The sequence below is a fragment of the Acyrthosiphon pisum genome, chromosome A1 (assembly GCF_005508785.2).
Source record: "Acyrthosiphon pisum isolate AL4f chromosome A1, pea_aphid_22Mar2018_4r6ur, whole genome shotgun sequence".
Lineage (NCBI taxonomy): Eukaryota > Metazoa > Arthropoda > Insecta > Hemiptera > Aphididae > Acyrthosiphon > Acyrthosiphon pisum.
In genome coordinates, this window is record NC_042494.1 from 136,194,951 (window position 1) to 136,219,497 (window position 24,547).

General features: G+C 29.4%; 1 protein-coding gene across 2 annotated transcripts; it reads right to left on the reverse strand.

Moving 5' to 3' along the window:
• Positions 1-2,289: 2,289 nt before the first annotated feature.
• On the reverse strand, positions 2,290-9,818 carry ACYPI53166 (uncharacterized LOC100572976). Of its 2 annotated transcripts, XM_008190546.3 has the most exons (6): positions 9,564-9,818; positions 9,351-9,511; positions 9,024-9,108; positions 5,048-5,202; positions 2,638-2,800; positions 2,290-2,553 (listed from the first exon to the last, which is right to left on the reverse strand). In XM_008190546.3, exons 2-6 carry the CDS (start codon positions 9,414-9,416, stop codon positions 2,456-2,458), a joined length of 567 nt encoding a protein of 188 aa, XP_008188768.1. In that variant the 5' UTR covers positions 9,417-9,511; positions 9,564-9,818; the 3' UTR covers positions 2,290-2,455.
• Between the last annotated feature and the right edge of the window lie 14,729 nt (positions 9,819-24,547).

Genomic DNA, 24,547 nt, shown 5'->3' on the forward strand with positions numbered 1-24,547 from the left:
TTAACAACATAATATAGAGTTGGTTCTGCTAAACGTGAATTTGATATGTTTCACGTGGGTTAGAGAGGGAAAATAAATAGTGCGCCCACATATTTCCCAATAATTTTAAGTAACGTCTGTCTGAACTCGGCAATTGTATCTCAGCAAAATTAAAATAACAATTTAAAAAAAAGTTAAAGATTTGCACATTGTATAATTCATAGAAATATTATAATAAAGTACGAATCAATTGTTATTATTCCGTGTAGGTTTTTTTTTATTGATTTTAAATTTAAACAATCTATTTAAGTACGTACTACCTTAAACAAATTAATATTCAAACAGGATTGAAATTCAATGCAAAAACTTTCACTCTGACTTCATACGTTCTGAAGGATCTATATCGCTATTACAAATTATACATCAAAACCAAAAACAGCTAAATAAACATTCGGTAATAAAAATATATAATAAAACTTATAAAATAATAATATAAAAATAATTCGCGATAAGTATTCATTCTGTAACCCACCATTTGCACCAATAATATTTTATACATTTAATGAGGAACGCGTTCTATTCTGAGCGGTGTTTTTGATCTAAATATCAAATTGTGTAGGTAAGTAATATCATAGACTTATAGTATATATGCAACTCTTTATTCATATTTTTATAATAATATATTATAATTGTTTAAATTTTAAACGGCGACAATGTGTAATATTGTAAAATTTAATTAAAAACCAAAAAACCGTATGTTCGTACACGCGTGACGGGTTCGTCGATAGAATAACAATATCATATTAGATAATCTTGATTTAGTGTAACATAATATAATATAATATATATGATATACCGTAATATATATAATAATATATCGCCGCCGAAGACAAACCAGCCGATGACCGGAACCCTTCCGGATTTTCCGGACCGTGCGCTAATAGGATATTGAACGGCGAGAGCGAGCTCGAGGGGGGAGGGTGATCGGATGGGGACGCGATTTCGGTCTGCGGCTAATAATACGAAACGTACGAAAAAAAAATAAAAACCATCCCCAGTGCGCCCAAAACGGTCGCGGACGCGTTACGTTCCACGCACGCACGCAGCCCACACTCTGACCACCCCTGCGGGGTTCGCGGGTCACAGTATGCATTTTGGGGGGGCGCGAGCGGGCTTTACGCGTACACACATCATATACGTATATTGTACGTGTGTGCGGTGCACGTATATTGTAGATGCGTATCGAATCGCGCGCGGAACGAAAGCTTTTGTGGCGGATTTTCACAATGCGAATTACGTACGGTTGCAGCACCTGTTCGCGGGCCGCCCCGTCATTACTCATTGCCCGTGTATATACAAGTCATATTAATAATATAATGCCGGTTCGGTTCTGATTGAAATTTCGTCGGCCGCATCTTTTCCAAAAAGGGTTGCGCGCGTGATACGCACACTCTCGGCGCGACGGTCGGTATTCACGTCATGCGTGAATGTGTGCGGCCAACATGGGCGCCAGGTTTTCCAATTTTCACGGGTTGCCCAACTATTTAACTCATAAGCGAAATAAAAATTTAAAAAATCGGGTAAGTGGATGGCGCTCTGGTGTACAGTAGGTTACAATAGTGGGTCACTTTAATGGAAGGTATTAAATTTGAATTCAATGATAATATAATATCATTGTATACACGAAAAATGATTATGAGCGAAGACGGTCAGTCATCAGTCTAGGATATTTTATATTTTATATTTTATATTTATATTGTTACTACTAATATTGTAAAATTACAAAAAAATAACCAAAATCATATTCTTTCTTGGATATTTCATATGTAATTTCGTCCAAATTTGAACTTAAAATAACTAAAAAAGACTATGTTTATGCATATTTTTAGATTTTTTGGTTACAAAATTAAGTGCTCACGCGGAACATTGTTTTAAATTTTCAATATCAGCTATAAAAGTAGAACATTTTAAACATTTTTAACTACAAAATCATTTTAAAATTAAAAATTTGATATATTTTGTAAAAATTTGAACTTTAAATACTAATAAAAAAAGTTGTGCCAGTGTATTTTTAATATTTTTAACTGTTATTGTAACAATAGATATAGCAGAAGCCTTGTATTAAAGTTTCACACTTATTGACCCAACAAAGAAATTTAAAATGTCCGTTAACAACTCAGAATCTAAATTATGTAATAAACATTTTTAAATACGTAGGTAGTAAAGATTTGATCATTGTAAAGTAAAACAAATGTAAACCATAATAATATAATAGTGTTTTAAATTTGAAAATTAAAATTACGACGATTTGGTTTGAACTATATTAACTATATTAACTATATTAACATTATTATTTATAGTACCATGAAGTGTTTGTTTAAGGAAGTCATAAAAACATAAAAACTAAAATACGAGAAAGCTGATTAACATTTTATTTGATATGACGTGGATTGTAGTTGCCCAATTCTCTCATATCTTAGATATTTAAAGGCATGCATTTTTGATTACGGCGAATAGCAGAAATATTAAACTCTTTGTTGAACTTTCTCACAACGTTGATTTCTATCATTAGAACTATAAAAATGTAATAATTATATTTTACATTAATTAGTTGTCATGACAATCATATTATACTTCAACGTTAAACAACAAACTTACCTATAATTGTAATCCCAAGTTTTAAAGGTATATAATAATATATATTATCATCTGAAGAACAGGTACGACCTTTAAACAAAAATCCAACGAAGGTTGCAATGGAAATCACAAAGAAATCTATATGCCATCGTAGCCACGACTTCACTTTATTTCCATCTGCGGGCTAAAAATAATATAAATATTTTAGAATTATTAATTTATTCTAAGCAATCTTATTCTCATATTATTTTTTAAATATAATCTAATGAACTACCTACTTAATAAGTAATAAAGATAATTTTTAGTATCTTAGTTTAATAAATTGTATTAAAAAAAGAACCGGGGATGTAACTTTGCTGTGTGATTGATTTTCAGATACTTATAATTATAATTTCATAGAAATAGGATATTAAATATTTGCAGCATTAGCTTTAAAAATAGACCAACGAAGGATTAAATCGCAACAATTTTTCTATGATAATCATCATCTTTTTTCATCTGCAGTCCCATAATACTATATTTTATGATAATATTATTATTGTAATCTATAATGTTATTCTCATAGGTAATAAGGAAATCGAATTTAAAACTATATCGAAAAAAAACCAGGGAACTCGCTTCGCTGTATGATAAATTTCGAGTGTACCTTATCGTTGGGTATGTCAAGCTAGGTACTTCATGAATGTGTGAACAATTTGAACGTCAATATAAACCATTCATAACAATCAAAAAACGAATGCAATTGAAGACATATCACAAGTAATGCCAGGTTATATTTCTAATTAATTTAAATTAATATTTAAATAATTAAAATTAAATTATGAATAATTTATTAATAATAAATAAAAGTATTTATTATTATATATTTGCGTAAATAAAAATACTTCTGCCATATAGATCAATAAGCCATGTAGGTAGTGTAACCATAGTGGGGGGGGGGGGGGGTTGGTGTTGTACCTGGAGTATAGGGGCCAGTCTTGTAAAGAATATTTTAATTTTGTATTCGGAATACGTATTCGAATAAATGAGAATTAAGGTATTCAGAATACGTATTGGAATAGTTCTTAAAAAATATATTCAGAATACTTTTTTCCATAACTAATTTTTGTCAGTTTTTGAGTGGTTGGTTATTAAAATGTATTAATTAATAATTAAAAATACATCGTAATCATAAGTTATTTGTAAATTATGACTACATATATGATATGGCTGATACGGGTCATATACGGGATACAACACATTGGTGTTTATAAAAATAATCATATCATAGGCCAATATTATATTTCGTTCAAATAATAAAATTAATGTTCATTATTTATAATGTGATTAGATATATTATATCTAATCACAAATTTAAAACTATTTTTCTGGATTTGAAAAAAGTATTTTTTTAATGAATAAAAAATACAAATAAAAGTATTAAGAATACATATTTGAATACTTCAAAAAAAAAGTATTTAAGATAGTATTCGAATACATTTATTCGAATACTTTACAAGACTGATAGGGGCCCGTTGAAATAAATTTGTAATTTCGTTTTGTATTAAATAATATTTTATGATATAAATATTATAAATTATGATCGTGTATAACACTCGTAGAACGCTTGGGATCGGTTGTAATTTATTGGAAGTTTTGTATGGGGCCCACAAAAAAATTATTATTTTACTTAAACATTTTAAACTTAAATTTTTAAACTGCTCTTATAACAACTTGTGAGAAACCTTGTATTCAATTTTCAAGTTTTTGACAAAGTGAAAAATTATTTATCGACAATAATTTAAAATAAAATCGAAAATTCCTCATGCCTATAAGCAGTGGCGTAATTTCAGTTTTTGAAAGGGGGGAAAAATTTTTGACCAGCCCAAACTGAAAAAAAAAGCTCGCTAACATTTACATTACATTACATTACAATATTGCATTTTTATCTCAATACAAATACCCTCCTATACATAATTGTATACCTACTAGTTAGTATCAAAGGTTAATATCATAAGCATACAGGTAAGTATGACCCATTTTTTTGAGAGATAACAATAACTAAATAATTAATACATATATGTAGAGGTTACTTAAATATATCACCTATTAGCTACTATATAAAGGCCCACATCCAGCCCAAACCCGGCCCGACAGAGGCCCGCTAATGACAAGGGGGGGGGGGAAATGCCCACCCTGCTCCCCAATCAAATGAAACCACTGCCTATAAGTAGCTTAAAAAGACTAACTTTGTTTTGAAAATGTTATCATGTATAGACTATGATAAAATAAACACTATTAATAAAAATTTCCTAGTATCTTTAATAGTTAAATCGTGACTACAGTGACCAAATGGTTACGCAAGGCCCTAATAGATAAAATGATGAAGTCAAGGTGACAAGGTATTCGTTTAATATTAAAAAATATGATTACTAAAAATTATATTATTTACTATATCTGTAGATCTTAAGCCATTGTTAACAAAAATCATTTTTATCAAAAACGCTATAAATAGGCAAATAAAAATAAAATTCATCCATTCTGTCGTGACCACCGATGTTTGTTTTTCAACTGAATGATACATTTCATACGTTTTTTTCCATTTATCTATAAGAATATAAAGCAAACATACAATATAATTTGTAGTCATTAGAAAAAATATACTTTTTACTATTTTTTAAAAGTTTTTAAATAGGTATTTGATTTCACATAATTTCATATAATAGAATATACATATTTCAAAATATTTCGTTATATAAAAACCAAATTTAAAATGAGCCCCTACATTATGATATATGATATATACAAATATTTATGATGCTCGTTTGTTATAATATAAGTTAGATATTACATCGAGAACACAATACTTTGAGCTGAAAAAGAATTTATTTTTATAATATTTAAGTGTTCAGTTATTGATTTGTAAATTACATTTTCAATTGGGGGCCTACTCGTGTGTCTTTGATAAGGGACAATATTTAGGCAATATCTAATGTCCCTGCCCATTGCATTGTTTTGTATTCAAGTCGTCATTCGTCAATGATGATTAGTTTAATAGTGTGAGTGTGATTGTATACGAGTGTTGTGCTATCTGTAGTTGTCGACTTATGTCTCAATCTCGGTGGCGGAAATTAGGATTGCGGAGCCATACTATTTTACATATATTTTTCAGGGTTATCACTTATCATCAAATATAATATATTTACTATACAACATGTAATATAATAATTAAAAACAATTTTAATCATGTCTTTTTTATGTCTTATGTTTTTTTTTTTATTTAAGTAAAATAATGCAGTAGAACAATGTAATAATAAATAATCTACATTATATATAAATGTGAAAATGAGAATCTTTGTCACTCTGGTTCTCGGGAACCACTCATCCGATAGTCGCGTTGTTTTTTTTTAATGATAAAGAGAAAGGCTTATAATTTTTTTAAACCCCAATAATAGGTTGCTAAAGAATAGGGCACACATGCATTTTTTTCAGCTCGTGGAAAACCAATATTATTTTTGTTTATTTATACATGGTTGCTATTGGTTACATTTTGCATTATTTACTATATTCTAATTTCATGATGGTAGAAATAATATGACATGTACATTTTTTTACAAATATATTTAAAACATACTTGGGCATGTTGGAGAAGACAGCTAGTATAATATAAATTAAGAATTAGTGTATAGCATTATAAAATCTCATACTGATAATTAAAAAAACTGCAATTATAATTTATTATAATAATAATCAACGTCCAATATTATTTTATGAAATATCATATCATAATAAACTTATTATATACATATATATTACATTCGAAGTGATAACCCTGGTGCGTAAAATAGTGTGGCTCCGCAAACGTAATTTCCGCCACCGGAATTGAGGCATTAGTTGGTACGTGTTATCTATGCACTATTGCTGCTTGCAATGTGCACACATGTCTAATTGTCAATGACACCGCCTACGAAAAATGAAAAGCGCTCAAAACAGGAAAATCTCCGGGAATAACTCTCACGCATTGTAGAGTGGTCTGATTTGATTAATTTTTTTTCACTACTGCCACGGTGATCGTAGATTAAATTTAATGTTATATTTATTTGATTAATACGTATATAGTTGTTTAGTCTGCATTAGACATTGATAAAAAATTTGTAACAGTATACTTTTATCTAGCTAAAGCTTTTGACACAGTGCACCACAACATACTAAATTGTCAAAACTAGATGGTAAAATGATATTAATGTCACACAAACCTGGAAAACAATCTATTCTTAAATATTGAAAAACGTTCACGTTTCCACATGAAATATTGACTTAATATAACCCATATTACATTGCACTCGAGCGACTGTCGTAGTATTAACTCATATGCATGTGAAAATAAATTAAACATCAGCACATCCGTAAAATACTAAGGATAGAAATGAGCAGAAATCAATAAATGGACAGAACATAATATAAATCTCCTAGTAACCAAATTGTGTAATACTTATCTATACCTTTAACCATCTGAAATGCATACTAAACCTTTCCCAATCTAAAAGTTAAAATGGCCTTAGTTGAATCACTGTTAATCAACAGAATAATTACCTGGAGAAGTGCATGCAATTCAAACTTTAAACAACATATTAAGAAGTACTTATATTAAATAAAAATAGATACTTTCATAATATAAACTTATACTCAGAGTTCAAGGCACAAACAATAAAAAATTCTTCTTTAAAACAACAGTTATCTTTTCAATTAAAAACAATTTAAATAAACCATTAAAACATAATAATTTAATACTCAATATAAATTGAATAATGCCATTGTCCCCAAAACTCGCAAAACCACCGCTCAAACTTCTTTTTCTTTTGTTGGGCCGTACATATTTAATAAACTTCCCCTAGAATTACATCATCTAAATTTTAAAGACTTTAACTTACACCGATCAAACTGGCTACTTCAGCAAGCAGCATACTGTATGTACATATTATCTAAAAACTCCGTCATATTACTATGTTAGCTTTTTATATCCTACTGTTAAATCATTAATTAAAACGGTATTTTATTTTATAATATTTTCGCCTAATAGAAACGGCATTTATTTCTACAATACCTATGTATCATAAATAGTAATTAAGTTAGTTATAAGATCTCATGAGCCCCCACACGAAACTGTTCAGTGGGGCTCATTATATTTTTGAAAGAATAAAAAAAAAAATTAAAAAAATATGTAAAAAGAGTTAATTTTTAAAAATTGGATAAAAATATTATTGGTTATAAATAGATTTTGTAGCATTTGCATTTTCTTTCATAGTACTATAGGACATAGCTAATCAAAAACAAAATTCAATTCATTCATCACAGAGTTCAAATATGCAATTTTGATTCTGCTTTTTTGCATTTTCTTATGATATTCATAAATAAACGCTTTTTTGGTACTTTTTGTCAGTTTATTAGCTTTTTAATTAGTTTTTGTTAATTATACGCATATTTAACATTTTTAGAACATTTACGTACATATTTATCTAAATTATTATTTATTAATTTATTTTAATTGTATTATTATACATATTTATTTCGTGATTTCGTAGTGAAATATTATCGCCTTATCGGAAAATATTTCTGAAAATAGATTCTTAGAATTTGTCAAAGTGATTACCGAGTGGGGAGTAGTGGTTACGTAATACGTTGACATTTATCGACATTTAATAGAACAATTTTTAATTAATTGTTTTCAATATTTATAAATTGTGCTTAGTTGTTCTAAGAATTACTTGGTGTGAACATATAAAAATGTGTTTAATAAATTATTTTTTGATATTAAAAATATTTTTCAGCTAAACTTAAAAATGTTCAAGTCTTTTTTAGTTGCATTTTATTGGTTAAAATAGTTTTTTTTGTAGCATTATTGGCATTTTTTTAATTCCTTTATTGTAGGTTTTTTAGTGCTTTATTTTCCTAGCCCTAGACTTATAAATTAGTGATCATGAGTAATTTAATACTGTTGTTATTGATTGGTTTGTAATATTATAAAATTATGTAGAAAACAATTTTTGTTTATTTAAAAATTGTGGTTATAATCTAGAAATCACTGTTAATGTTATAATAATAATATTACAAAAAGCCACATAACATCCTTGTACGTTAATTTTTTGTTTTTAAATAATACAAAAATATAGGGTAGCTATAATTATATAATCTGCGAAGAAAATTATAAACTTTTTATTATTCAAATATGATTTAATAATAAAAAATAAAATACCATGGGAGGATCTTATAATATCTAATTGTTCAATGATTACGACGATCACACTTAATTATTATAGAGCCGCGTGAAATTGCAAACCCTGAACGGTTCGAAATCGATTTTATTATTTTATTAAAACAACTTGAGTATGCGAGTTATTTAAGTGTAAATAAATGTATTTTATACATACCATGTTTGCAATAAGGGTAACCAATTATAGTTACCAACGGTAATAGGTACATTACTAATATAACCGTTATAAAATAAAGACATATCTGAAAAAAATCATTTTCACATATTTTTATAAATTTGAAAATGTAGGTACATAAAATTATATTTAAACACAAATTTGCCGTGTATTCTGTGTATAATATATATATATAGAAAAAGGGAGAGAGACACACAGATACAGGTAATTCGCTATATTCAATGTATGGAATATGTGTGCAGAGGGATAGAGAGAACAAGTGTAGCGTGCGGACATTACGAACAATATTATTATAGCTTTTCTACATACCTTGTTTATAATGCCAATCAACCTACATCGATTCCACAGGACCGTTAATGTTTCGTCAGACACCATCGGACCTTGCGTCGGTTGCACGTATAGGTGTTTTACGTATGCGTTGAGTATACATTCAATTTTTTTTTCGTTTGTAATAGAAATTTCGTCACAATCTGTAAGAACTTAAATTCCCTTAATGTATGTATATTGTAATATAATATGTACCTTCAATCCAGTGTATTTACTACAAAGGTCTATGAACGGAATAAATCTATTTCAACTTATAACCGCAACACGTATAGTCGCAATTGATCCGTAGCTATGAGACTGTAGTAGGTACATACTGCGTATGCCCTGTGGTCGCGTGGATACCCGTTCACTATAAGCGTAGTTTATTATAAAGTGACGCTGAACCAGCACCTCGGATGACGCGTTAAATACTTAAATGTTATGGTGGTAGGAATGGCAGGCTGATAACTACAACTGTAGGTACCTAATATGGTAATACATCTATTCTACTCGGCACTCGAAACCAAATTTATAACAACATTTTAGATTTAAAACATTAATTTATCAACAATGATTAATAGCAGTGTATACAGCTTGTAGATGTTATGTTTGCTCACTAGTTATAGATAAGGTATACAATATAATTACCTATTTGAATTGTTGCATACTGTTCTTTGTTAATTTTAATTTTAATATTTACATTTGTAGTAAATGTGAATAAAGTACAAATATTTTTAAAAATGAAGGGGGATAACTAACATGCTTGGTAAATCCAACGTGTATATTATAATAAGTACCTATATTATATTATGTATAATAATAGAAATATATTATACCTATATATTATTATATTCATTTTTATTTTTTAGTATAGCTGAATTACCCGGCGTTTCCAGGAAAATAATTCTGATTGACCAACTTCTTTTGGGTGTAACACGCTATAGAAGCAATGTATTTTTAAGTGTAAATTACCTATATTATATTTTAATGTATAGCACTATAGCCATCTCGACCGCCGTTGTCCATTCGATTCGTAGCAGTATATTATCAGGTAGGCAATCTACCTGCAGTAGATCACGGACCTCGTGTGGTTTGTACAATGTACGCAAGTGTATCATTTAACTCTCATATAATTTAAAAGTATCAAAGTTATACCAAGTTTGTGGTTTTTACTTAATTCAACCAACGGCAGATTAATTCAATCAATTAATACAAAACCTTAACCTAACCTAACCGTACTAAAATATAATGAATAAAAAAAAACGAATATTCGTATGTACCTACAATAGATAAAGAAGGAAAATGAAAAAGAAAATAAGAAAAAATTGTCAAATGAATGCAAAAAAGTGGTCCATCGAACCCGTGGTTCGAACTTGAAACATTTTGTACTAAAATACATAGAAGTGCATTGCGCTAACAGGCTTTAAAAATAATAATAATTATCAAAACTAATAGCAACCATTACAAACAAAAATGTTCATCGTAAATATCGAAATCCCTGTTTGAGCACACCCCCAAGTTGGACCTCTAATTTACCCTTTTTAAGTTAACCTATCTTTTTCCCAGAGGTCTAATTTATCTCTGCACCAAATTTCATCGCAATCGGCCCAGCCGTTTAGAAATACATAAATGACAGATAGACAAGCAAACAATCGTTTTAGATTCTGAGCTAGTGGGTTTACAATGATGTTTTTTTTCGTTTTTATCCTGTAAACAAATTGTCTACCAGCAGGAGTGCTTCGATTTCAACATACATATAGTATCTTATATTTTGGTAAATTGGATCAAGATGGTACTTTAGAGAGGAAATTTTTCGATTTTCTCATTAGTTTTTTAACACCACGGGAAGAACCACCAAAATACCTAATTGTTAAGCTATTTTTTTTCTAACGCTTTGTTCATCAGTCATCACTATAGAAACTAATAAAATTTAAAAATATAACCGCTAAAAAATGTATGAATTTATATTTAAATATTTTATTTAATTTACTATTGAACATATAAACATAACTTATGAATCTAATTTCAAATTATATAATATTATTTATTAAACATACTAATTTATAAATACAAAAAGTACCTATACATGGCTAAATATTATACAAATCAACATAATATAGCATCTAAATATAGGCACCTACATCATAGGTATCTAAGTACATTCTTTACCGTACACACGCGTGGCTCCGCGGAGCTGGTGACTTGTATACGGGCGTGTGTGGGAGTGATATTTGTTTTACAGTCGTCAGTCACGAATGAACGATAATATAATACCATACTATATTAAAATATATGTTTGATACGTGTCCCAATATTATGCCGCATAAGATAAATAAATAATAATTGTTTTCCTGTTCCAACACGAGATTTTCGTTATCAGCTCTTATCGTTAATATATTATTTTCTAGTTAACTCATTCCGACGTGTGACATCGAGTAGGATATACCTAAGTTATTTTCTTAAAAACGTATGATGTAGGGTGTTGACCATTGTGTATGGCATTCCAGTATAACGAAAAAATAGAATGTTATAACTGACGGTTGCAGACTGTGGAGTAATGGTACGATTTTTCCCATGAAAGTTCCACAAATATGTTTGTTCGGTTTAAGTAAAAAAAATATGGTTACCTTATTAGCGTACAATACAACACATAAATATGTTTATGTACATGATTTAGTTACGATTTTTAAAACTACAGAAACAAGATGGTTCTGCAGGTTCCGGTAAATACAGGTATTTAAAGGTATATTATTTTTTTGATGATAATATGTCAATGACTAACGAATGAGCAAATTACAATTTGTATAACCAATTATATATTAATATATTGAAAATGTCTCATAATAAATTATCGTTTTCTAGAACTGTTATAGATAATAGAAATTGAAAATTATAAATCCACGTATACATTTACAACAAAATTCAATGAGCCAAATATTACCTTAACAAATAAAATAGCTAAGATAATTAACTACGCAACTACGCAAGTAACACTCCCCATAACAGAATTATGAAAACTATTAATGAATTAAAAAATTGATCTGTTCTTTTTACCAAACTTTAACTCATTTAAGAATTATTGTAAATTTATTCTTATAGCTATAATTATTAATTATTGTATATTTTTCCCTGTATTATTTAAATTGTTCTAACGAACGATTGTTATTATTATTGTATGTAATTGCTACGCCCGTTTAATCTAAAATAAATAAATAAATAAAACTCGCTTTTTAAATTATGATAGTATATAACACAGCCATGAAGTCTGATTTTTAAACCAGATTTGGACACTGTAAAATAATATTTTTCCGAAAATTATTTACCGTCTACATTTTTATCAAAAGGATAACATTCTAACCTAACCGTACCAAAATTATTACAATATCGCCAACGTAGACGAGATGCTATAACAGATAAAATTATCTATAAAATATAACCGTGTGTCAGTCATTATTCTAAATAGTAAATGTATTCAATTTCAGAGCGAGTTAATTTAAAAAGAATTTAATTTTTTTTAAAGATCATATTCTTATATTTTAATTTTATAATAATAATGGTTATCTGATTTTTGGATTAATTGTGACATTTCTTGAAGAGACGTCTAAAGTCATAATATGGGCCTGTGGCGCATTGCCCGTCATGCCACCCTATCGGAACGCCACCGGGTTCCGTTACAGAAACGATTATACCTAAAGATTCTTTATAATCGTGGTTACAGCTTATCATATTTTGCAAATCATCAATAATTTATCATTATTATCAATTTTGTTTTTCAAGATATTTAACTAGTATAAATTGTTATTAATAGTAGAGTATGAGTATCAATATTATTTTTAAGCTTTCAATTTTCGATGATTTGATCATGTAGTGTTGTGTTTCTCTTAGTTAGAGAACATAATTAAAACTTATAACACAAATAACTTTTATTGTATAAATTAATTAATTACATTTATTAAAATTAACATGATGACTTGACAATGTGTGTTCTTACACTTATATAAAACAAGACATAGGTTAGGTACAAACTCTTACAATAGTAGGTTGTCCAATCATGGAACAGAAACACTACACGTAGTATACCTACTATATAGTACTATGCATATGATTTAAGTAGCAATGTATAATAATTACGATACAACTCGCCGGGTGGGCCAAGCTTGAATCCATTATCTCCACACTTTCATCAAATTCACTTGCTGGTTATCCAATGCGCCGCCTGAAACGTCTATAGTGCACATGTTTGCTTCAGTGTAAACACAAGACATAAATTAAGAAAAATAAATCTCGTAGAGTTTTATCAATGGAATAATGCATCCCCCTCATGCAAATATCGAATGAAATGTACCTAATGATTAAATATCATTAATCATTATCTATTGTGCGTTATAGAGATGATAGTGAAAAATAATCGGTTTCCATGGCCACAGAGATAATATCATAATTTTGAAATATTTATATATTTTTCATATTCATAAGTTTTTCCACGTTATGCGAATTATTATATATTTTAGTGCGCGGGGACGAATTGCCAATGTTCTCGGAAACACAGCTGACGGTGGTCTGATACATAATAATATAAATATTTATATAAAATGAATGTGTAGGTACATAGGAAGTGCTGAAATAATTGGAACCACATTATGCACACATAGGTTATATATTTTGTACGGTGTAATCATAATAATATTATTATATTATTATTACACAATATTATGCGATTTAGGATATTGGCTTAAATATTTGTCATACTGTAATGCGTAGTTAAGACAACATACCTAGTGGTTTCAGTTAATATTAATACAACAAGAGATTTTGAATATTTAAAAACAATTTTTTCATCGCTGAGATTCCAAAAACGTTTTCTACAGATAAAATAAGCAGGTATTTTTTAAGTACTATACATAATATCAATCATAAATTTGTGAAAAAGTTAATATTTATTTCTATACATTCTAGAACGATAATTAAAACGGTGCATTTTGGACGCTGCGGAATAGTAAAAAGTAACTAAAGAAACAGAAAAATTTAGGACATTTGAGGTGTAATCAATATCGAATATTTCAAGAAAACAAACCAAAATGAATTGAAAGTCTAAAAAATTGGTAAGTAAATATCTTGAAAGCTGACCCGATTGATAGTACAAATGCCAAATATTAAAAAAAATCGGGTACTCGACAAATATTCGAAAAAAGAGTCGAGTACTGGAGTTTGCTTGAGTATTTTAAATTGTACTAGAAATAGATTTTCCAATATTTTTAAATTTTCTTTCATACAAACTTGTTCTGACAATAACTAACGTGAACAAAATTGAAACTATCAAATATCACCTTCCTGGTGTTCTTATCGAAAGTATTTGTGTTTTTTCTGTTATTTATAGTTTTAATATAGCCTGGTATCGAGTACTAACTCGTTTCACTAATTTTAAATTTAAAAATTAAAAATACTATAAATAGTCTTGAATCGATAGTACTCGATTCAAGTCGAGTATTCGTAATTACAGGTCTAAAAAAAATTTCTGCAAATTCAACTTTAGTACCTACACGTAGTGGTGACGGATTCGGAGTGCTAGATATTACCATTAAAATGTACAATATTGTAAATAATATTATATTATTTTGTATAATACATTGTAAAGTTCTAATTATTATTATATTGCTACAGCCCTATAATATGTAATACGTAAGTGTTTTGCCTTTTTTTTTTTATCATGATTGCGTAATTATATGATCATTGCTCACACATCATTGTAATAAGTAAACTTAAATATAATAAATATATAATAAATAATAATGTGATAATTATATAAAAACATGTGCCCAATTTTGGTCCTGACTGACGACTATTTCTGCACGCTGGACGATAAAGGTACGCCACGCACTCACTTTCGCTCTTAAATTTTCGCCCGTCTTGCCGCTTAACGATTCTATGATTCAAATGTTGTAATAAAGCTGTACTGTTCAGTTTCCTTCTACCAAATATACTTATGTACACTTAGGAAAACATTCAGTTGTACTTTCTATTTGACATCCATTAAGAATTATATCTGCTGTGCATCAATTGAGACAATCGGCATAACATTGATCATATCCTTCGGGGCATGTCGATAAATTGTCATCGTTTTTGACAGTTTGAATAACAATAACATTAATAATTGCGATTATTAAAGACAAAGTATAAACTGGTACATTTAAAGAAACTAATTGTAAATTTTATTATTTAAGTCAGTAACAGAAAAATGTAATTAAAGAAGAAATTATACTAGTAGTTAACACTAACTAAAGAAAATATATTTAGGGGTGGAATTGAGCGTGTCGGGAAATAACCACAAGGAAATACAAAACAGAATAAACGCAGCTAACAAGTGCTTTTTTGGGTTAAAAACAATATTAAAATCTAAACTAGTCTCAATCAGATCTAAACTAACTCTATACAAAGTAATGATACGCCCGATAGCGATATATGCATACACGCATGCGTGTGAAACCTGGGCTACAACCAAAACAGACGAACAAAACCTAGCAAGATTTCAGAGAAAGGTGTTACGACAGATTTTTGGCCCCAGAAGAAATCAAAACACGGGAGAATATGAGCGAAGAAAGAACAAAGAGGTAATAAGCATGTCAGAAGACTCAGATATAATAGCTACTATGAAAAGCAAAAGGATAAGCTGGGCAGGGCATGTATGGCGAGGTCGAGAACAGGTAACCGGTGAGGTCACCTGCTGGAAGCCAAAAAGCAAAAGACCACTCGGCCGCCCAAGACAAAGATGGTTAGACAGGGTAAATAAGGACTTGGAGATGCTGGGAATCCTGAACGGCGAAGAACTAACCACGGATAAAGATAGATGGAGGGAAGTGGTGGTTGCGGCGAAGGACCTGAATGGTCTATATTAAGCCAAAAAAAAGAAAAAAAAGAAAATATTCAGTAAATAAATCTTTTATAGAGCTGACCTTTTGCAACTTATAACACAAGTTACCTACAATACTCGTCCTTCATTACGCGTTTTTTACCATAATATATTAATAATCGGACGTACATTAATTATAACTTGGACTGAACTTATAAATGTGCCATCAAGATTACATATTCTTATTATAATTGTATTTGTTTTTACACGAAAACGTTTCAGAATAATGATTAAAATAAAATAATCTTGTTTTCAGCAAAGATTTCAGACATTTGACATTTGCCAAATTATTGTGTGTATATGTGTGTAATATAATATATTACAATAGCTTTAGCCGAAAAGTACTTCGATTCTTCTCATGCTGCGCTCAGTATTAATTATTGTATACTTTGCACTTGTATTACATATGTTTGTATACAACTGTTTCTGGTACAATTGAAAGAAAAGATAAATTAAACGTAGAAATCAATAATACATTTCATAACATTGTAAACTCGACACAAAATGATAAGATGTATAATATGTAGATTTTTAGAAAAATAAAAACGAATTTGCACAAAAGCAAAAAACTTGTTTATTTTTACAATATACAACAAATTATGACTAATACATTTTCAGTTTTTTAGTATAAATACGACAGTTTGTATCCATATGCCGCATTCGCGTATCAGTAACAATGGAAATTTCAGACATTGAAAAGGTAGATGCATGGGTAATAGTTATTGTGCCTAGGTTCTGTGTTGAACCTACAGTTGAAGCCGTAGAAAAATATCCGTATTTGTACCAGAAAAGATATAACAGAAAGCTTGGTCAACAGTGGCAGAGAAATTAAAGTAGCAGGTAATAATATTTATTATTAATTTATTTATTCTAAAAATTTAAGCATTTAACTTTGATATTTATTTTATTTCCAACACATTAATTACAGGTACTTAGGTATATGTTATTAATTTCAACCAACCGTTCCAACCTCTAACCTAACCAACCTAACCTAACCTCTCCCCTACAAATAAAAAAACAGCTAACGGCCATAGTTGCCGGGACTAAGCTAGTAAGCTAGATAATAATAAAAAAAAATATATAGTAGCATAATATAAAAATAATAATAATCTTCGCAGATAATATTATAATATATCAATGAAAATTCGGTACCTATTTGGATAAATAAACAGGTCCCGAATTCTGGCCGTAAAATATAATGAATGTATGAACTCGCTGGCTAGTAATAAACGACGTAGTCTGGGAGATTTTCGAATAATTTTCGTAACAGTGTCGGAATATATACACATTTAATTCATTTGAGATATATTGTACAGACGTCGAAAAAAACAATATATATACAATTGCTGTAATATAAGTTGAGCCAGGATCGACGAAAACGAAGTTACTGTAATATATACGGTGAGTAATCGTAGAAATTATTATTGGTCACCTACCATATTATATAATGAACTGCACTCACGACGATTATACATTTGAGTTTCGTCAATTTCGATTGTGGTCGAGACTGTTGTCAAAAATCTACATCGTTGGCCGTTGGCAAATAATTGCGTCGTCCAGCGGTGACTTACCTGCACTGTCCGTACGCATCCCGCCGTCCGACTACCCGACTACCCGAGTGTATCAAAAGACATGTGATATACATAAATAAATAAATAAAAATAAATAAAATATGCCTTTTTTGCCTTTTTTCTAACACTCCGACATTGTGAGATACCATTGTGCGTACCTGTGTTGTGCAGCGCGAACGCAGTCTGCAGGATGTGTGTGGCCGGCACAATTTTAACGCAACGCGGGTGCGCTCCCAAAACGCGTTTTTTTAAGACGTCCGTCATGCACTCGTGCGTTTTCCGCGGATGTTGTCAGTATTATCACTTTTTTGCTCTACCGGCCATTTTTTTTTTTATTGTTGTGTTTCCGAGTACCTACTGACGAGTCGTCGTCGTCATCGCACTCTTAGATTCTGAGCGGAGCAATGAGTGTATTGATTTTACCATGATGTGTGTGTCATCAGCTTTTAAAACAGTAAAAGTACTTGGATTTTCTTCAACAGTATCTACTCTGATAGGAAAGTGAATCTAGTTGGTACTTGATAGGAGGGGAGGGGGTCAAAAGGGTTTCCAGTAGTTTTCAAAAGCGCCGTAAAAAAACAAAAGAAAAATTAAAGAAAAACGGGAATTTTTACGCAAAATCAATTTTTGACTAAATCGATTTTGGTTTTTGGTGTAACTCTAAAAAAAATTTAAAAAGAAATTTTGACTGAATGTTTATATTAGCATTTTCTATACACCATGTCATTTTCAAAATATTTTGAGCTGTTTAGGGACATTTTCAGTTTCCAATTTTTTTAGTTTTTTATTCTATAAATATCAATAAAATTTTATTTGTTGGGTAAAAAAGCTTGAAAATTTAATAGAAAGTTTCTATTATATTGTTTCAAAGGCAGATGAAAAATATTAAAAATCCTTAGACACAATTTTTTTTTAAGCATTTAAAGTTCAAATATTGACGAAATAAGTAAAATTCATGAAAATGTGAAATTATTTTGAGTTAGAAACTTATCAAAAATTTTCTTATTAAATCTAAGATATCCTGAAATCCTCATAAGTTTGTCTACCTTTTTTTTAAAAAAATGTCTACAAGCAAGTAAAATTGAATTTTGATGAGCTTTTGAAATTCATATTTTCATTCGATTTCTCACGTAACTATTTTCTTATTTTGTTGTAATTAAAAAACGAATGACTGTAGATACTTGAAATTAGGAAATTGAACGTAGATAGGTACAAGACATTTTCCCTGGCTGCTTATATTGGAATTTTCTATACATGATAAAATGTTAAAAATATTGATTTATTTTTAACTGTTTTGACATTTTCAGTTTCCAATTTTTTTAGTTTTTTTTTAAAGTATTTAAAGTTAAAATCTTGACAAAATACGTAAAAATCACAAAAATGAGTAAATTATTTGAAGTTAGAAATTCATAAAAATTGTTCTTTTTAAATCTAAGATTTGAAATTGGAATACAAAATTCATCATAAGGTTGTCTACTTTTATCAAAAAAAAAAAGAAATGGCCAGTGAGTCAAAAGTTATGGTATTCCCAATTGTTATGTGTAATAAGGTATGTCCATGTTTACGTTCCAAATAATCTCATCAAAAGTTTTTTTAAAAAATCGTTTGTAGTCAAAGATTTAATAAATAATGTATTCTGCAACTATAGGTATAACACTTTGAATTACGGAGTTACACAAGGAACTATTCTGGGTCCTTACTTTTCAGATCGTAAATGATCTTCTAGAATTAAAATGTGATGGTCTAATTATGTGTTTTTCTGATGATACCACAATACTAATTAATGACCAAAATAAAACCAAACTAGTTTCTAAAGCGATGCAAATTATGTCTGATCTTAATAAATGGTTTAGTTCAATTTTTTTTTAAATAAATTATGAAAATACATGTTGTATTCCTTTCATGATTTTAAAGAATAAAAGCTTTCAAAATATTATCGACGATATAAAAATACATAATTTAAAATGTGAAATCTCCAAATTATGATAATGTTAATCAATTAATTCTGTTGACTCAATTAAATACCTTGGTGTTACTATTGACAAGTACTTAAAATGGGATATTCATATTGGTATAACTGTAAAAAAAAATACAAGTATTTTCTATAAATTCAAGTTTCTAAAGAATATCTTATTGCCAATTATCATATGCAAATGGTTTTTTGTGCACTTGCTTAATCTATTTTCAGTTTGGGGAGCTTATAATATTGATCTTAAAAATCCACGATAAATTCACTACTAAGAATTGCCTTCAAACTGCCATATCGTGTAAATACTGATATTGTATATAAAACTTATAATTTATTCAAACTTAAACAACTGTACAAAAAAAAGTTTTATGTAATTTGTACTCCTATAAATTATAATCATAAAGAATTTAATTTTAAACACAATTATTATTGTACTCGCCAAATTATAAATAATACTTTTCGAATGTTTAAATTTAATAGTGAATTCGGTAAACGAAATCCTTATTATATCATTTTATATTTTTGTAATCTATTTAATGTCAATATTAACAGCTTTAGTAACTTTAACTCATATAAAAAACATGTTATTTACAAAGTAACAATGTCACAATTGCATTATAACCATTGCAACGAGGTGTATTTATCGGGATAACAAGTGCGTATATTCGGCTACGCGTTCCAGCTATAATATTATTATTATAATAAACATTATATTATATGCAAACGTCTCGTTATAATATAACACAGTTCAGACAAGCAACGTTGGGACCGCGGTGCTGAGTTACCACTTAGTTCAATATTGGTTCTCAGCAATGACTGTTGGTCATTTTGATAACCAATGGGTGAATACGCCGATTAATGTAGTTAACTAGCTAACGGAAAATACGTTCATAACATGCTTTAAAAATAGCTTCTACAGCAGATTCAATTGGTTCTTTGGTCTGGGCTTTGGACACATAGCCTCTACCTATTTTGATACGGGGTCTAAGGAAGGCTTTAGTCATTTCAGTTATAGGCAGTCCCAATTCATCTATAAAAACAAATAAAAACAAATGAATAATATTAAAAGCACTTAAATATAAAACACCGGCGTCAAGTGGTCATCGCAGCTCGCATATAACTTAAGACGATAAGACCGCATAAGACCCACAAATCTGAAGTGACGTGTACATGAACAAATTTTTAACATATGTCCGGTCCTATAACAACCTTCCGCACATCAGCTGATGTCCTCGACGGATGCTCAAAAACATATCGGCATCCTTCAAATAATTTCTGTAAGTTACTACATTGTAACGCTCATTCTTGCGGAATGCTAAAGAAAATCTCATTTGTCCGGGCCTTGTTAAACAAACCATTTTCGGAGTAGAAAGATTAAGCTCGAATCGATTACAAATATTTGTTTTTTTATCGCTCGTGGCTGACTATGAATCGTTCTCATTGGTTAATAATAAATAGATGTGAAAATCTCAAAATAATATTACTTAACTCAAGAAGTATACAATTAATGTAATTGTTTGAATATAAACAAAAGCTTGTGCTATGATATAATGAATACGTGATGGCGAGGGTGCGTGTGCAGAAGCAAAGGCCACTGATCACCTCCATACGTGCTCGAGTCCAGTTCCGCTGGCGGAAAGTGCGATCGCTGGCGTTTTTGACGACGATTGGCGGCTAGTGCGGAGTGTCGTGCGCGTAGGTGCTGAAGACGACTGTTGTGACGGCGACGACAGAGACACCAACGCACTGAACGAGCGAAGACAGCTATAGCTCCAAAAAAATTCAAAATGTTCCCCATCTGACTGCAAACAAGCTTGAGCTCTAAATGAAATACTTTGTGTACCTAGTCTTTTGTATTTCTGAGTGATTCTGTCGTATTTCTTCTGCTGCGATGTTAATATGCTCCAACAATTGTTCACGGCTTTCGATGACAACAACATACACTTTACTGTTACAACACATACCTTAAAAAATATATTTCTTCATCATTTTGGGTATAATTTCATAAGACGTCTGCTGGTCATTTCCTGCGGAACACATTGTATATAAGGATTATTATTAATAAATAATAATTAAAATTGGAGTTTGACAAAATTTTACCATCACAAATATGATAATATATCACACTATACCACATCACTCCTGAAAACTTCTCCTCTGTATTAAAAGGTTCAATCTACCGTATAAACAACCTGATTTTTTTATATCATTGTTTCGGCATTTTGATAAATTAAAACTTGTAAATAAAAACACAGCAGTTAAAAAATATAAGAAATTTGTTGGTATTTGTAAATTTTAAATTTTAATATACTTCGAATACGAAATGATAAATCGTTATCACTGGAGAAAAAAGTGTGATAATTTACGCTGTTTCAAAATATTACCAATTATTCAGGTCACGTCTTATCGCAGCAGTTGAAATCATAGATACTAGATAGATAGATTATCTATTATTAGGTCTATCGTCTATGGTTGAAAATAAGTACAAATTTTTTAATTTCTTGATATATTTCGATACAATATATATATTTTAATTAGTGAAATTTGAACAAATATGATTTTATATGAATATAATATCCCCTTAATATCTGTAATATGGAATATAAATATGCACTTTATGCAAAATACAATTTTTTATTCAGATTAATTGTACTATGAATCATTGAAATATTATGTTACTCTCACAGTTATGTATACATCTATTAAAAACATGTTTTTACATAAAAATTCGCGCTCTAATCACGATCTATATTTTTACATAATGTTATTTTTGAAAAGTCAACACAATTTTTTTATTTTAAGCTTCAACAACATTTTTAACCATGCCTACAGAGAATTTCCTCTCACTGTAGTCAGTCCTCAGCCTGTAAATGGGAAGGAAAATGTTGTTGATTGAGAGCCGATACGTCCATACCACTGGCATCGAGTCGAAGCCGATACGAATACTTCCGTTATTGTACGGTATACAAATATTAATTTTTGAGATTATAATATTTATGAAGTGCTATTAATGAATAGTCTCTTCAACAAGTCAACCATGTCCAATTACCAATATATTATCATTATCTCCATTGTACTTATTGTAAATATTTTTTTTATATAGATTGTACAAATAAAAACAAATATGACAAAAAAAAAAAAAAAAAGAGATTATAATAAAAATGTATTGTCCATAATAACGAATACCTACTTATATGTATAATAATAACCACCACGTTAATATAATTTAGTTTAAAATCGACGACGGTGAAACAGAGGTCACAATATTGATAGTACCTAATATTACAATATTTTAATATCGTGTTTCGAAACGATATTTGTTTACGTCTCTTTGTAAAAACCACTCAGACAAATCAGACAATAATGATATATTTTTAAGCTTACAAAAATTAAATAAAGCATTATGTAACGGCGTAACGCAACAAACATAACACAATAAATAACGCATATTACATTAAATTATTTAATACGTTTTCTCTTACAAATAGACCCAACTCAAAAAATTAAAAGTTAAATAGACATATAAGCCTAATCAATTTTGATATTAGACCAAAGGACTTTTTTTGATTCGTAAGATACAATATATTGGATGGAGTATATATTATGAATCCGAATTTGTCCCATTTGGAGCAAACGCGTGTTTATACTCACTTAAGAAATCTTCAAATATTTCAAAACAATATCTTAAGAACGATAACAAATGCTCCATATGGTTTGTAAAAAACAAAAATATTCACAAAAACCTCAAAGTTCCATGTCTTTGGAGGGACCACATCATAAATTTGGCCGATAGCTTTTTCAAGTCTATTCAGAAGTTAACAGGATCAATGCAGTACCAACTCAACTTAGGACCACCGATCCTATGCCACCTTATACGGCCCTCACGACTCAATTGTTTAATTAACGCTTAGCATTAAGCCACCATAATAACTTTGTAATGTATACCATTGTCATGTATTAATTACTATTATCATGTTAAAAAAGCAAAAAAATAAATAAATTTACTAAATGTAAGGAAATAAATCTTTAATTTTAGTTTTCATAGCAATATTATTAGGTAGGACAACACTCGAAGAACGAAACGCATATATATTACATAACATGATATTTTTGTAAAACCAGACACGTTCTGTTATTATCAATTTGTCAATGTCAAAAATATTACGAGAGGGTATCATAGTGATAATAATATTATATTATTATATTAATATTTCTCGGATGCAGTTACGGCGGTGTTAATTTAGATGTATTAGATATGGATTTTCTATTATGCGTATTTTGCGAGCCAATGCCCGCAACAGCTGCTTTTTGCGGGACCCCACAAACAATAATTGGGGGAAAAAATGGAAACAAGACTATAACCCTCTTTCCAAATTTATGGATTTACGTAGACCGCACAATACTTGTTCTTAATCGTGATTTAATAAGCGCTGCACGGCGTCCACTGTCATATATGATATGCCCCCCAGAATACGCACATGAAAAATCACTGTTTTTTTAGTATGTTTTTTTTATTATATAATATATATATTCGAAAATACATAAACTTTTGATACGACTCAACAAATTTGTAATAATAATAATAATATTGTATATAATATTTAATAATAATTAATCACATAATATAATAATATATTTAGGCGTACGTAATTTTTTCAATCTATATAATATGTATTATGTATATATTATAGCGATACAACGACGCATCGTTTTTTGATTGAAGCTCATCGTCTCGGTATTCATCTATTAAAAG